The following is a 15102-nucleotide window of genomic DNA, read 5'->3' as shown; positions in this document are numbered from 1 at the left end:
ACATTTTGGATGACATGGTGGTGAGTAAATTATCTGGATTTTTCTTTTAAGAAAATGGAATATTCCTTTAACTTAAGAAAATTACCTTCATTTTTGCCCGTCTGTTAAAAAATTACACTGTAAATATTAATTACAGCTTTAACTTGGTAAATAACCAAGATATAAGCGGGATAATCCACGGCTAGCCATGCATCTGGTGGTCGGGTGGTTCTTCGCCTCTACGTCGTGCATTAAAACCCTTTAATGCATGGCTAGCCGTGGATTATCCCTTACATAAACAATTATCAATATGACGCGTGATAAATCGTAAATCATTTACCAACCATTTAAAATCTGGCCTTTAGAGCCAAAATGGTTACAAAGATTTTTCTACCTCCCTACTCTTGTCTTTTTAAGTATAATTATTTGATGTAAAAAACAGAGAAAAAACTAAATAAGCAATACTAAAAATCTGACTTATAGCATCCTTTACTTAAAATAAATAAAAATCGCTATTGTGATAATATCACTATTTTGAGTTATTTCGTTCAAGATAATTAGTTAGTGAAAGTCTGACATCACGAAAGCCATAATAAATAAAACCCAGACTGGGTTACACACCATAATGACAACAAACATCAGTACACTAATCCTAGTACATGATACCTAACCTTTAATCATCAGTCAACCTTTAACACAAACTTTGATCGCTCACATAAGGAAACAAATGTTCCAACATATTTGCTGACCATTATAAATTAGTAACAAAATCTCAAAAAACCCTGTAAGCTATGAATGAACCTTTAACCTTCAGCCAGTCACTCCATTAATACCTGTAGCTCAAAACCTGACGTACCTGTGTGAGTCCACGAGGAGCTCGAACAGCAACAGAAGCCATAACCAAAACCATTCTCACTATCAGAGTACTGCCTAACTAACCTTAACAACAACTGCTTCCTCTCGCAGGCACGGTCAACATATAGACAGTGTCAACACAGCGAGTGAGAGCGAGAGAGAGAGAGAGAGAGAGAGAGAGAGAGAGAGAGAGAGAGAGAGAGAGAGAGACAGAGAGAGCGAACACTGTCTGTGTGTTCCTTTGGAAAATAAGGACCAAAGTCTAAAGAACACCGGGACCTGCAATGGGTGGAGTCTGTGCCCAATTCAACATTAATGTGCCAATAAAATTCTCACAACACTATACAGACTGTCTGCATTCTGAGGGTGCGTCTCAAAACCCAGCGAGCAGCCTACATAGACAGCACCTTTAGAAATCAAACACAGCTGTGATGCCCAAACATGACGTCCAGGGCGGCAGTCTGCTAGGATTATAAACACGAGTGTTTTTCATGTGAACTAACAGCAACCGATACCAAGCCATTAACAACACATAAAACACACACAGTGTGTGTGTGTGTGTGTGTTTGTATGTGTGTGCTTTAAAAAAATCCTTCATCAACATGTCCTGTATATTGTCAGCCATGCATGCATGTGTTTGTTCCTCTGAATGAGGTGTTACACTAAACCACCTCAGCCCTGTGTGTTTTGAAAGCAAACATGGGAACAGCACAGCCATTCATCGGTAACAGGAAAAAACACAGGTGTGTGCGAGTTTGTGTGTTTCTTTAGAAGTGATGTTGGCAGTAAAATAAGGAAAGGGAAAATCTGATTCCAAAAACAGGATTCAGGAAGAGTCATTTATACATTTGTACATGTTCAGACTCAATACTGTACAAGCAGCGTGGAAAGATGTCTCTGTGATCATCACTTATATTTATGACCTCATTATAGGGTGTGTTTCTCATATCATATTTCACGAAGGTTTAACCCAAGTTATGTAACTCTCTGTGCACTGGGATACCTTCAGATTGAAGAATCACAGTCAAAATATGTTTATATAGTGACTGCTGAACTATAAAATGTTTGAATCTGTATTTTATGTCGATTTATTCATTTGTAAAAGGGACAGTTTAAAGAAAATTTTAATTCTGTCAATACATTTCTTTGTTCAGCTAAATACCAAAGAAGATATTTTAAAGACGATTTCATTTGTAATGAAGCAGATCTGGGGCACCATTGACTTTCATTAAAAATAATACTATGGAAGTGAATGGTGCCCCAGATTTTTTTTTAAACCTATTATATATAATCCAGGACTGGGCCTTATTTATATTAGGTCATTAAATATTTTTTTTTACAAATATACCTTACAAAAAAACTACAGATGTGCATCTTAAAAATGTCACCGATATATGTTAAAATTAGTCAGGATATGTTGTTTTTAAATTAAAGCAGCTGAAACATGCATTTAGTCTTGGACTAGGATAAGTCCTGTCCGGGAAACCGGCCGTATATATGTTATAACTTATGTTGTTTTTGTTATAAGTCATAGATCATATATTAAAAAACATGCATTTTCAAAAAAGATGCACACATCTTATATCCAGTATTTTGCTTTTAATTACTGAAAACTACTATTTTCTTTTTTTAATATTTTAAAAACAATTTTTCTATAGCAAAGCTCTTGAACTTCTTTTGTTTATAACTGCTCAACTTTTATAAGTTGTTACATTTCAAGTATTCACAACATAGAGTCAGGTTTCTCCTAATGGCTAAAACTGCACTTCATGTTTTCTTTTTTGATATTATAAAGATATACAAGCTAAACCGTCTTTCCATTGTACACTACATTCGGACACAACTGTCGGAGTTCGCCCCCTAGTGGCAGTCGTAATGAACTTTCAGTTTAATCGTTTACGCTTATTCCAGCACAAGAGCCTTTAATCTACAAATATATTTATACTCAATAATTTACTTACAGTAATCAATCACTTTTAAAGGATTCAAGTGCACCTCACGCAGCCCCTTTCTGAATCTCCTTCCAGTTTATCGGCCGTCATTTGTCATATACAGTGGAAAGGCGGCTTTAAAGTAACCAAGCTGATTTTAAATCAGACAAAGATGACCGGCGGGCCAAATAAAGATGATTTGAGGGCCGCATTTGGCCTGCGGGCCGCCAGTTGATTAGCCCTGCTGTACATCATCCCAGAAAATTACTTCATTTCATTAACAAACTAAACTGTAAACGTGATTTCAGCAACCTGCTATTTGATTAATAAATTTGATAAATTCTGAACTGTTTCTTTGGACGTGTACAAGAGTACCTTTCGATGTACTTTAGAGAACCATGTAAATACCATGGTATGTAGTATGTCAAATAAAAAATATGGTGTTCATTTAGAAACATGGTATATCAAAAATTACCATGGTCTAAGCATGTGTTAACATCACTGGACCGTGCCACATGGTTCATGTTTTTGTAAGGAACAATCCAGAGTGAGGCGCTGCAGAAGAACAATACACACACCAGGTTTTCCATTTAGAAAAGTTCCCCTGTGGTTTTTTTAATCTTTTTGGGAATTTGCAGAATGTGCTGGTCTGGATTTTGTGATTATTCAACGATGGCCTCCTAAAACTGAGACTTCATACGAGGAGCTCGGATACAAAACCCCTTTAAGTGCGTCTGACATGTTTTCTTGTAAATTAGCATTTTTTGATCAGACCCTTAATGGATTCTGCCAACAAACTGGTATTTCAGAATGGCCTGAGGTTTGGGATTAAGCGGATTTGTGTGTGTGTGATACCTCATCATATTCCTCAGGAGGTCCACTGGCTTCCACTGAACTGAGCTGAGTCTTGATAAGATCTGGATCAGAACCTGTTAGAGAAGGAAGATAACATTATGGTTATGTAACAGTCTGGTCAAACCATCATAAGTTTGCTTATGAGCTAAGGGTTCACAATAGTGCAAGAAACTAAACACAGAGTACCGGGTCAAATAAAAGGCTAAGGTAAGGTAACATGCATGCACATTAGTTAATATAAGATTCATTACGCCACCTCCTGCTGGTACAGTGTTTCCACCTGTCATGCTTGTTTATTTAGCTGTTTTACACAGAAAAGAATGTTAAAGTCCCCAGCCATTGAATCATTTAGACGATCATTTCACTATAGAAACTACTAGTTCTTCTTTTCGAGTCGTGTAGGTTGACTCATCTGCTAAATTTAACTGGAGAGGTGACGCAACCGTAACATTATTTGGTTGTACCCACATCATAAATAGTGGCCAAACATGAAAACTTTTCCTATTATACTTACTAATCTAACAAAATATATTAATTAAAAGAGAAATAAGGAAAGAGAGAGACAGAGATAGTCAGATATTCCAGTCATTTAAACATTAATGAAGAAAAAGAAACGTGACTCGTGAAACACAGGATGCCCAGCTAGCCATTAGTAACATGACACTTAACCAGCTTATGACTCTGACATCATTCGCTTTACTGAAAATGCTTTCACATTGATATCATTACAAAACCCAAGCAAAGTGCTTTCCACTATTCCACAATCATTACAGCAGATCCGTAGGAAAATGAAGTCCATATCCTCTATCAGTTCATCGAAAAATGAAAATTCTGTCATTATTTACTCACACTCAAGTTGTTTAAACTTGTATGAATTTCTTTGTTTAGCTGATTACCAATGAAGATATTTTGAAGGATGTTTGTAACCAAGCAGCTCTGGGGCACCATTGACTTCCATTGTAGAAAAAAATAATACTATGGAAGTGAATGGTGCCCCGAAATATCTTAATTTGTGCTCAGCAAAACAAAGAAATCTTATGTTAAGGGTGAGTAAATGAAGACAGAATTTTCATTTTTTTGTGAACTATTCCCTTAAATCTTTAATCAGGGTTCCCACACCTTAGTAAATTTCAAAATCAAGGACCTTTCAAGGACTTTCCAGGTCCAAAACCCTCAAATTCACGGACTAAATGTGGGGACACATTTCAAGTAAAAGCAATCGTGTTACCTTTTAAGATACATTGTTACAGTTCCCATTCGAGGGAACTCGTGCTGCGTCACTGCGGTGATACTTTGAGGACGCCTCCAGGTGTAAGTGCGTCTGAATGTGTATTTCAAATTAAACCAATGGTGAGGCTTAACGACAAAGACAGGGTGACCCGGGAGCCAGGAAGTATATCGCTATCTAAAATATTGCCAAAGACGGCATTACAGGGATGCAGGAAGTATGGCAAGGGAGACGCAGCGTCTCGTTCCCTTCTCAGGGAACAACAGTTACATACGTAACCCGAGACGTTTTTAAACACAACTATGCAAAAAAGCATTTTGGTATGAATCAACAATCGCATACAGAAGATATAAGCATTAAAGCAAACAGTTTAGCACGTGTGCTTAAAAGTCTAGAATTTTTATAATATTATCCTACAATACACAGGGAATAATATGGATTTTTTTTCCAAAAAACTTCTTGCATAAAATAGATTCAAACCCTTTCGATGACCTGTATGTATACTTCCAAAAACTTCCCAGGGCCTTTGATTCCCCCCCCCCAGGGTCACAAACTTTCAAGGATTTCGAGGACCGGTGGGAAACCAATGTTTTAAACTTGTATGAATTTCTTTGTTTAGCTAAATACCAATAAAGATATTTTGAAGGATGTTTGTATCCAAGCAGATCTGGGGCACCATTGACTTCCATTGTAAGAAAAATAATACTATGGAAGTGAATGGTGCCCCAAAATATCTTAATTTGTGCTCAGCAAAACAAAGAAATCTTATGTTAAGGGTGAGTAAATGAAGTCAGAATTTTCATTTTTCTGTGAACTATCCCCTTAAATCCTTAATCAGGGTTCCCACACCTCAGTTAACTTCAAAATCAAAGACCTTTCAAGGACTTTCCAGGTACAAAACCCTCAAATTCACGGACTAAATGTGGGGACACATTTCAAGTAAAAGCAATCGTGTTACCTTTTAAGATACGTTGTTACAGTTCCCATTCGAGGGAACTCGTGCTGCGTCACTGCGGTGATACTTTGAGGACGCCTCCAGGTGTAAGTGCGTCTGAATGTGTATTTCAAATTCAACCAATGGTGAGGCTTAACGACAAAGACAGGGTGACGCGAGAGCCAGGAAGTATATCACTATCTGAAATATTGCCAAAGACGGCATTACAGGGATGCAGGAAGTATGGCAAGGGAGACGCAGCGTCTCGTTCCCTTCTCAGGGAACAACAGTTACATCCATAACCAGAGACGTTTTTAAACACAACTATCAAAAAAGCATTTTGGTATGAATCAACATTCGCATACAGAAGATATAAGCATTAAAGCAAACAGTTTAGCATGTGTGATTAAAAGTCTAGAATTTTTATGATATTATCCTACACTACACAGGGAATAATATGGATTTTTTTCCAGAAAACTTCTTGCATAAAATAGATTCAAGCACTTTCGATGACCTGTATGTATTAGGGATGCTCCGATCGATCGACCGCCGATCGGTATCGGCCGATAATGGCATTAAATGACTCGATCGGTGCTCGCTAAATCTGCCGATCTCATAAACCGATCTTTCTGTTTACTTTTGTCATCAAAAGGATCCTGAATGCGGTTGCAATTAAAGACATTTTTTACGTAGCGCGAGCATTTTTACAACCTGTTGCTCATGTGCAGCGTGCAGATTTGTATGTCTCTCTTTGCCTTTACAGAGATATGCGTATGAGGACGCGCTCCGGTAAACAGCGCGAGGCGTCTTCACATCCCCATCAAACAGCGTATACAACACATATCTATCACGGACAATTGCATCCTCATGCCAAAAGTTTCTTATTTGCATGCGTCTTAAAGTTTTGAGCGTTGTTTAAACTTTTATTTTCCTCACAGCTGCTTGTCTGCGTTCAGCCGCCGCCCACACACAGCAGCCTGTCATCAGTGCACGTGAACAGAGCGATCTCTCTCTCTCACGTCTTAAAGCTGCAGTAACCTAATTCATCTCTCAATAAAATCACTCTCTGCTCTTGACTAAAGATTTTTTATACTTCATACGAATGCGTGTATATTTAATTAATACAGTAAAGTCTGTGAAGTGTTTTATTTTCAGTACTTTTAGGAGACATAAGCCTTTGTAAAGCCATATTAAATTTCTCTTTGCAGAATAAATATTTGTTGTGCTTATTTATTTGAGTCTCTATTAAAACAATAATATACCTAATTACTGCAAGTAATATAACAAAGGCAACATCCGTGTTATTATTTTATTTAGAAAGATTGTAACAGTTAGTCATCAAAGAGCTGGCATATCAGCTTTAAAAAAAATCGGTATCGGAATCGGTATCGGCCGATCACGAAGATTACAAATCGGTGATCGGTATCGGCTGCAAAAATCCTGATCGGAGCATCCCTAGTATGTATACTTCCAAAAACTTCCCAGGGCCTTTGATTCCCCCCCCCAGGGTCACAAACTTTCAAGGATTTCGAGGACCGGTGGGAAACCAGTGTTTTAAACTTGTATGAATTTCTTTGTTTAGCTAAATACCAATAAAGATATTTTGAAGGATGTTTGTATCCAAGCAGATCTGGGGCACCATTGGCTTCCATTGTAAGAAAAAATAATACTATGGAAGTGAACGGTGCCCCGAAATATCTTAAAGGAACAGTATGTAGGATTGTGGCCAAAACTGGTATTGCAATCACAAAACGTGTGGCTAAAACTGGTACTGCAATCGCACAGCTGGTGGCCAATATACCAAACGACAACATAAACATCAGTTGAGGGCTGCAACTCCACTTTTTAAATGACAATATCCTGGCTGGAACGCTGTTGTCAGTGATATAAGTATTTGAAATGAAAATGATTTCTTAATGTCTACTGACATAGCAGGACCATTTAATGATTAATTGATATAAATTTCTTACATACTGTTCCTTTAATTTGTGCACAGCAAAGCAAAGAAATGTATCTTATATTAGGGTGATATATTAAAGCACTTGTATGGGTTTTGTTTTGAAAAATTCTTCTACCTTATCCAGCAGATAAAGGAAGTATAATTTTTATCATTGTAATTTATCTGTGTTTGCTTTCATGTCATGAGTAAATCACAGATGGCGTGACTCATTATTGTCCACTGTTTTTCTACACAGTATATCAGACTTTCTTCTTCAGATAATCATTAAATGTCTTCAGACTAATGGTCAATTTTTCATGTACATTTGTGCACCTGTACCTTCGCCACTGATCGCGCTGATGCCTCGGTGGAAATCCTCAAAACTGATCACACCCAGACCACTTGGATCCAAGAACCTGGTTAAATCCTTCACCTGAAACCACAAACACACTTACAAATGACTCAATGACCATAAACTCCCTGACAACAAAATTAAACCCATAAACCCGCACTTCACAAAAACAAAGACAGATGAAGCTTAAAGATAAATAATAATGATTTTATATTGTGAGAGTAAGATATTTTGTGTGTGCATATAAAACAATACACTGTTGATAAGTTATGTGTTTTTCTTCTTTTATCTTCTGTTTAAGAACAAAACATTCCTATGAATTTCATCACTGATAAAAACGTCACATTCACACGCAGAGTAAAGCTGCAATCCAGTATGAAGAAACTGTCTGTGGGTGTTTGTGGCTATAAACCATTGAATACACTGTGTGCGAAAAAATGACCAACAATCAGGAAGTGTCACTTCCATATGCAAACCATTTGTAATGTTTTAATAAATATATATATAGAATATAAAGGTGTAAAAACCAGACACGAACGTTCTCACTTTGATTTCACACATTAAAAAACCCCACATGACTGACTGAATCCTATTAATGACACCTAATGAAAACACGGTAAAAATACATACAGTAGTTGAGAAAACTTCTGATGACAATCTGATGAAGTAAGACTTTTGAGTCGTCTCAACAGCTGTTTTTATTAGTTTGCTCGTACAATGCTGATCTAACTACCTAATACACCAAACTGTTGCTTTTTTATATACTAATACATGTAAAGACAGATGCAAAAAAATATTTGGTCAAGTAACTGTTCAAACCCTTTGTATTTTCCCTTTTCTTACAAGCAACACTGATCTAGCACTTAAACCTCAACACTGAACACCCAAACCTCAATTTTGATAACAATCAACATCATTAACTCGAAACACAACACATTACTAGCCAAGAGAACAGCATAAAGCAAGCCAATAAACACTTAATCCTTAATAATCATTACCTCATAATAATCACCACCGAATTGAACATGCCACAATTCATACTTTGAAGCTTTTATGCTCTTGTTTAATATCAAATTGTTCAGATTATATTGTTTAGTAAGCTGTTGGACTAAACATAAACTAATCTTACCCAGTATAAAGTACACAAAATCCTAATAAAATAATCTTTAAGCCATTTTATTACCTTTGCTGGAAGAGGATTTTGAAGATTTAACACAACATTAGTGTTGGATATTTTGCAGTTCATCTCATCACAAACATTTTTTGGATGAATTCTTCTATATTTATTAATTATTAACATTGTATAATAAACTACCAAAGATTGTTAAATAAATTCCAAAGCATGCTTTAGCATTGGTAGCTAACAGATGTACACACAAACATTAGTGCTCTGTTAGCTCATGTACACCTGCACTTCCTGTAAAACGACACTTCCGAGTAAGAATTTGCATCCACGTCAAAGCAGCTCCATTGGAACCGTATCATACAGATAAAAACACATGAAAATCACCCTTATACTATCTGATACAAACACACTCACACATACACAATAGTGTCTACTAAAAACATAAGATTAAACTAGTCCAACCCTAAAGTGTTACACAAACACACACAAGATTTCACTTTCATTTCATAAATACCAAGATAAACCTTTCTGTATCGCTCTTGCTCAAAGCGTTTATCCAATAAATCATGTTCTGTCTACCTCTTCCTCCATCAGATTATCCAGCTTCACCCCATCAGCTTCCCGTCCATAAACCATCTCAACGATCCAACCTGCTGAACGAGGCTTTAACAATGTAAACTTGTGTCACATGATCAAACACTCCCGTCTGAATTTTCAACCAATCACAATAGTCACACAGACAAAGCAATGGCCTCGAGGCAGGAATAGTGTATGGGTTGCAATTTAATCGGCAAAACTATAAACTACTTATATAGGACACTCAAACTCGCTTATTTATGCAAATGTTTGATACATCACATAACAGCATGGTTAAAGTTTAAACCAAGTCACAAGCTCGTGAGAGACATCATACTTTCAATCTGTTTCACAAAGTACAGAAGTAGACCAAAGCAAATGTAATCCTAAACACGCTTGCCTTGGGAATCACAAGTTACAGGGGGATGAAAATTTATATTTTCAACAACAAAATAACCACAGAGGGATTTTGAGATCAGTACATTTAGTGCTTGACTAAACAGGTATGTGTTGCTTAAGTTTTAAATGTCAAAAACTACATCTATATCTCCATTGTCACTAAACTACTGATCAAGCTTATATTAGTGTAAAATATTTCCACTTAACTACTACCTAAAATTGGTGGTTTTGAAGTTAATAGTCTTTCGTGGTCCTATCTGCATAAATAAATACAAAAACAATCCAACGGACAGTTACATATAATTCTGTAAACCTTATATGAGGTTTAAGACATTCACAAATATACGAAAAATCTAATTTAGGAAGCACTAAAACTGTTATAGTTTGATGCAATAGTCTGTAAACTCACTGTGAAATAGTTTAAAGATAGACCGAGAGAATGAGATACGGGGGTGTGGTGGGGTTTGAAGGTTTGAATAATAAAAGAGCAGCTCTAAAATGTCACACCATGATCAAGTTTCGCTTGGAGCTTTGTGACCCAAAAGAAACCACATACTTGTGAAATCCTAAAACAAACAAACAAACAAAAATACATTTAAAAACTGACCTGTTCAGCTCCATAAGCTTTTGCAAACTCCATAAACTCCTCAATATGGACAAATCCATCTCCGTCCTGATCCAAAGCCTGGAACACTGCACGAAGAGCCGAATGTTCCTCGTTTCCTCTGGTTGTCACCGAAACTACAGGCACATTTATCAAATCTGCAGGGACCCTCTGGTCATGGAGCGATTTGGTCTGCTGAGCATCTGAGGCCTTGCAAAGATCCAGAGTCATTTCTGCATGTTTGGGAATGTTGGGAGTATCAGGATTATTTTCCATTAAGGTCAGGTAAGCCTCCCCGTCCAGACCGACTCCACAGGGAAAGACATTTTTGGGCGAGGGTGGAGAGCTGGGGGGAGAGCTCACTTGTTGCTCCTGTGGCAGGTCTATCTGTGATAGTATCACCTGATTGAAATCCTCATGATGAGCGGGTTGGGCAGAAAGCTCCGCCTCTTTCTCTTCTGTAGCCTCACTTAACTTGTTGGGAACTTCTGTGGTCTCTTGATCCCGCCTCACAAGTCCACCCATCATGGTCAGCTGATCACCTGCAAAGGTAAAGGGAGTGGACTCCGGAGAATCAGGATCACTTGCACGTTGAAGAATGACTTGATTCTGAATGGACGTCATGTAATCTGATATCTCTTCTTTGTGTGAAGTCAATCTGTGAAGTTTCTCCTCAACTTTCGATGGGGTATTGTGATTGTCACGGAGAGGTATTGTGTCTTTTACAATTGTTCCTGCCTTTGCAGACAAACAGTTATTCAATTGGTCCACAGTTTTAAGACTTTCCACCAATGTGTTGTCTGTATTTCTATGAATGGTGATTTGTTCCTGGCATTCTTCACCCATTTTATTTAATTCTTGGTGGTTTTCAGGTATACACCTACTTAGATCATCATTTACTTTCAAACAGTTTAAGTTGCCTGTAAGAGTGGTTTCCTCTTGATCGTAATGGAAATCAGATAAAATATTTGTATCCGTAACTCTGGGTGCGTAAGGGTCCTCTATGTTATCTGTTGTGGTTGGGATGTCTGCACACGGTGTCTCTATAGCCTTCACAACATTTTCAGAGTTGCCTGTATTACTCCGAAATTCATCTCTGACGTCAGATTTGAAATCAGGGGAGGTTGCATCACAATCTTGCGTTGTCTGCAAGTCGTCAATCTCTGATGACGTAAGAGATTTACAAGAATCTGATGACTGTATGGCTTCACAGGAAGCTGTTATCACATTGTCAAACGTGATGTCAGGATTAAAGTCTCCATCATTGTTGTTAGGCAACGCAAATAAGGCATCAGCATCAGTTGGTGATGATGTGGGAGGGCTGTGGTCCTCATGACAGGTGTCAGACTCGGGTGGGAGCTCATGTAAGGCATAATGTTCAGGAGTGCTGATACTTAAGGCTGATGTGGACTCCACTGGTGCCTCTGTCTCAAGTTCATTTAAAGGATTTATTGAGGTGAGATCTGCAAGAGGGTTGTCAGAAAGACCGTTGGCTCTTACCTCCTTACACCCCGGGGATGTGTCACATATTTCCTCACAAGGTTCAGGTGATATGCATGACTCTGGTCTCGTACAGACTGTCTTTTCTTCAAATGTCAGCAGTGTTGGTTCTTCAGTAGTTTTAGTGTTTGTGTCTGTTGTCTCCAGGCTCTGAGGCTCATTGTTACTAGCTGAGGGCTTACAACTCTCCTGTTCAGAGTACAGACCTCCAGCCAAAAGCTCCGGTGACAAAATCTGCATCTTATCCTCTGGAAGAAAAGCACTAGCCTCATAAGATGGCAGTAGAGATGACTCCGTAAATGTCACCGATGTGATGGGCCCATGAGGAAAGTCAGAGGATGAAAGGTTGTCGTGTTTACAAGTAGTTGGAGGTGTCTGACAAATAATTGAAGGCTTGGGATTTGAATGTGTGTTTGTACATGACACCTCCACCAGAGAAACTGACAACAAACCTGAAGATGTCACAGTCTCATGTGACGATGAACTCCGACTCTCCTCGTTAACAAATAACATTTCCATTAGGGAATCATGGCTGAAGTCACAGTTTGTTAAATGTGTTTCTTCTAATAATTTTTCCTCAGTCTGAAACCCAAAGTCATTGCCTGTGTCATCTATGCATATTTCATCTAAAGGATTTACGGCAGCATTCTTTGTGGGTTCCATGATATTCGGTGTCTGTTCTCCTAAAAAGTCGTAAAAGCTGTTTTGACTCTGCACAGGTATGTCTGAGGAAGCGGGTGATGTTGACATAGAATTAAAACTGATGAGATCTCCAACAACATCATCAGAAATCCCAAGATAATCCTCGCCTATAAGGTCTTGAGGATGAGTTGTCGGAGTCTCCCATTCAGGACAGACACACTCCAGATCATTTTCCCATGGATATGACTGTCCTGAATACTGAGAAGCCCAAAATAAGTCATCTATGCTTAAAGCATTATCTTGAAAAATCTCATCAGTAGAATCTTTAACAGTACTGTTATCTTTATCCATGATGAGAAATCCAAGAGGATTCGGGTCAGATTCCCATTCCCCCTTCCCACTCACCTCCCATTCAGAGCAACCCTGAGGGCTGGAGAGAACTTGCTCCATTGAAAAAAAGTTGTGTCCCCTTTAAATATTCCGGAGATTCCAATACTTTTCGTTATGATCCCACAAGGTAATAATGTTCGGAATTCAGCCGCAATTTGTGACCTTTTCCAGCGCACGCACAGAAAGTAATTCTTGATTAAACCCATAAATGTCCACCAGTCTGTAAATAATCAAATGGTCCCGTTTACTTTTGCAAACATAGAGATAATGATTCACTGCCATAACACGACTCCTTTTTGTTTGGATGAGATATTTTTATCCAATATGCAAAATATTGGCCTTATTTGCCTGTTTTACATTTAAACATGTGTCACATCTTGTCATTCATTTTATACTTCACTGAGTATCCTGATCCACATAGCACTCAATACATCATAACAGCATTGTTTAGGAGTACAGTCCAAAAACACACTTGACAAATTAAAAAATTCCTAAAAATGTTATAATCTGTAAAGATATTACAGAATACATAAAATAGAGATAAGCATTAGTAATACAAATATAACATTGCATATCAAAAATCCATTGTTGTTGTTTACTGTAAAAGCAGGCCTAGAGATTTTGTAAACTCATTTAGCAGTGATATTAACAGTGTTAGTTAAGCAAAACTACCAGTCTCATAGGCAAATACCGTGGACCGTTACATTACATACTTATAACGGGCTTATATAACAATGACTATTTAAGTATTAACGCCTAGTTATTAGATTCGTTGTACAAAACTATTTTAGATACACATAAACTAGTTTCATGGCAGTGTTTTTAATCATTTACCTCGATTGTCTCGGTCTCAAATAAAGCTTAACGTAACGAAAATAACACAAAACAACGTTTCATGTTAACCACAGCATACTATGTTTTAACCAGCTGTCTTACAATGTGTTACCAAGCAAAGGGGAATTAAAATAAACCCTTAAATCACAGATTGTACTAGCATCAGCATCCTGCCCATCTGAGGGAAACCCACTAGCCGGTTAGCTGGCCCATCCGACCCTTCTTTTTGATTTGATTTTCCTGTTTACAATAAAATACGATCCTCGATATGTCTCCGGCTGCTAGTCAGAATTGATTTGAATCCCTTCATCTGACTTAATTATTTGCGGTTATTCCTCAATCTTTATCAAAAGGAGGCCAACATCCAGGTCGAGTCGCGCGAGTCATCCACCTGCGCTTGTTATTAGCCTGTTAGCGGGATGAAATCACCTCGAGACCACCGATTTCCCACAAGAAAAAGCGCGTGTCCTTTTATTATAATCCCTCGTAGACAATTTTATCCGTTAATCTCAATCTCGAGAATCGCTCGTGCGGTGATGTTTTTAGTCGACGGATGATGTTACGGTTATATTTATCTCTCTCTTCTCTCATCAGCAGCAATACACAACCACTGCTGCTGTCTCACACGCATACACACTCATCTCATGCACACAAACCGACGTCAGAAACGCGCATGCGCAGCGTGGGCGCCGCAGTCAGACACTTTAAACCACAGCGCGTGGAAAATCATTCTTCGGGCAGTTATATTTGTTCCGTTGCGATGATGTTTATGGAACGCAGATTTATAACGGTTTCTATTTTTGAATGCCACATTCCCGCCTCTGTGGAATAACAATTAAGACGTCATCATTTGCTTTGAATTAAGCAAACTATCTGTCCGGTTTGGCTGGAATTAAAAACAACTGCATCTTGTTTAGATATTTTTAAGGAATTCTCTGGTTTTATTGCACCCCCTTGT

At 38.0% G+C, this 15102-nt stretch overlaps 1 protein-coding gene across 3 annotated transcripts in view; it reads right to left on the bottom strand.

The window, feature by feature from the left end:
- The window catches only part of rab11fip3 (RAB11 family interacting protein 3 (class II)), a 33635-nt gene extending 18847 nt beyond the window's left edge, over positions 1-14788 (bottom strand). For 2 of the 3 annotated variants that reach the window (XM_065258784.2, XM_065258786.2), the window contains exons 1-3: positions 10782-14788; positions 8061-8154; positions 3621-3694 (exon numbers count right to left, since the gene is read on the bottom strand). In XM_065258784.2, coding sequence (XP_065114856.1) covers positions 3621-3694; positions 8061-8154; positions 10782-13370 — 2757 coding nt within the window. In that variant the 5' untranslated portion in view covers positions 13371-14788. The remainder of the gene's footprint in view (positions 1-3620; positions 3695-8060; positions 8155-10781) is intronic. The other variant, XM_065258787.2, reaches the window with a different exon arrangement.
- Positions 14789-15102: the final 314 nt, after the last annotated feature.

This window comes from Paramisgurnus dabryanus, chromosome 22 (assembly GCF_030506205.2).
Source record: "Paramisgurnus dabryanus chromosome 22, PD_genome_1.1, whole genome shotgun sequence".
Classification (NCBI taxonomy): domain Eukaryota; kingdom Metazoa; phylum Chordata; class Actinopteri; order Cypriniformes; family Cobitidae; genus Paramisgurnus; species Paramisgurnus dabryanus.
The sequence above is the reverse complement of the archived record's forward strand: the minus strand, read 5'-3'. Positions and strand labels throughout refer to the sequence as shown.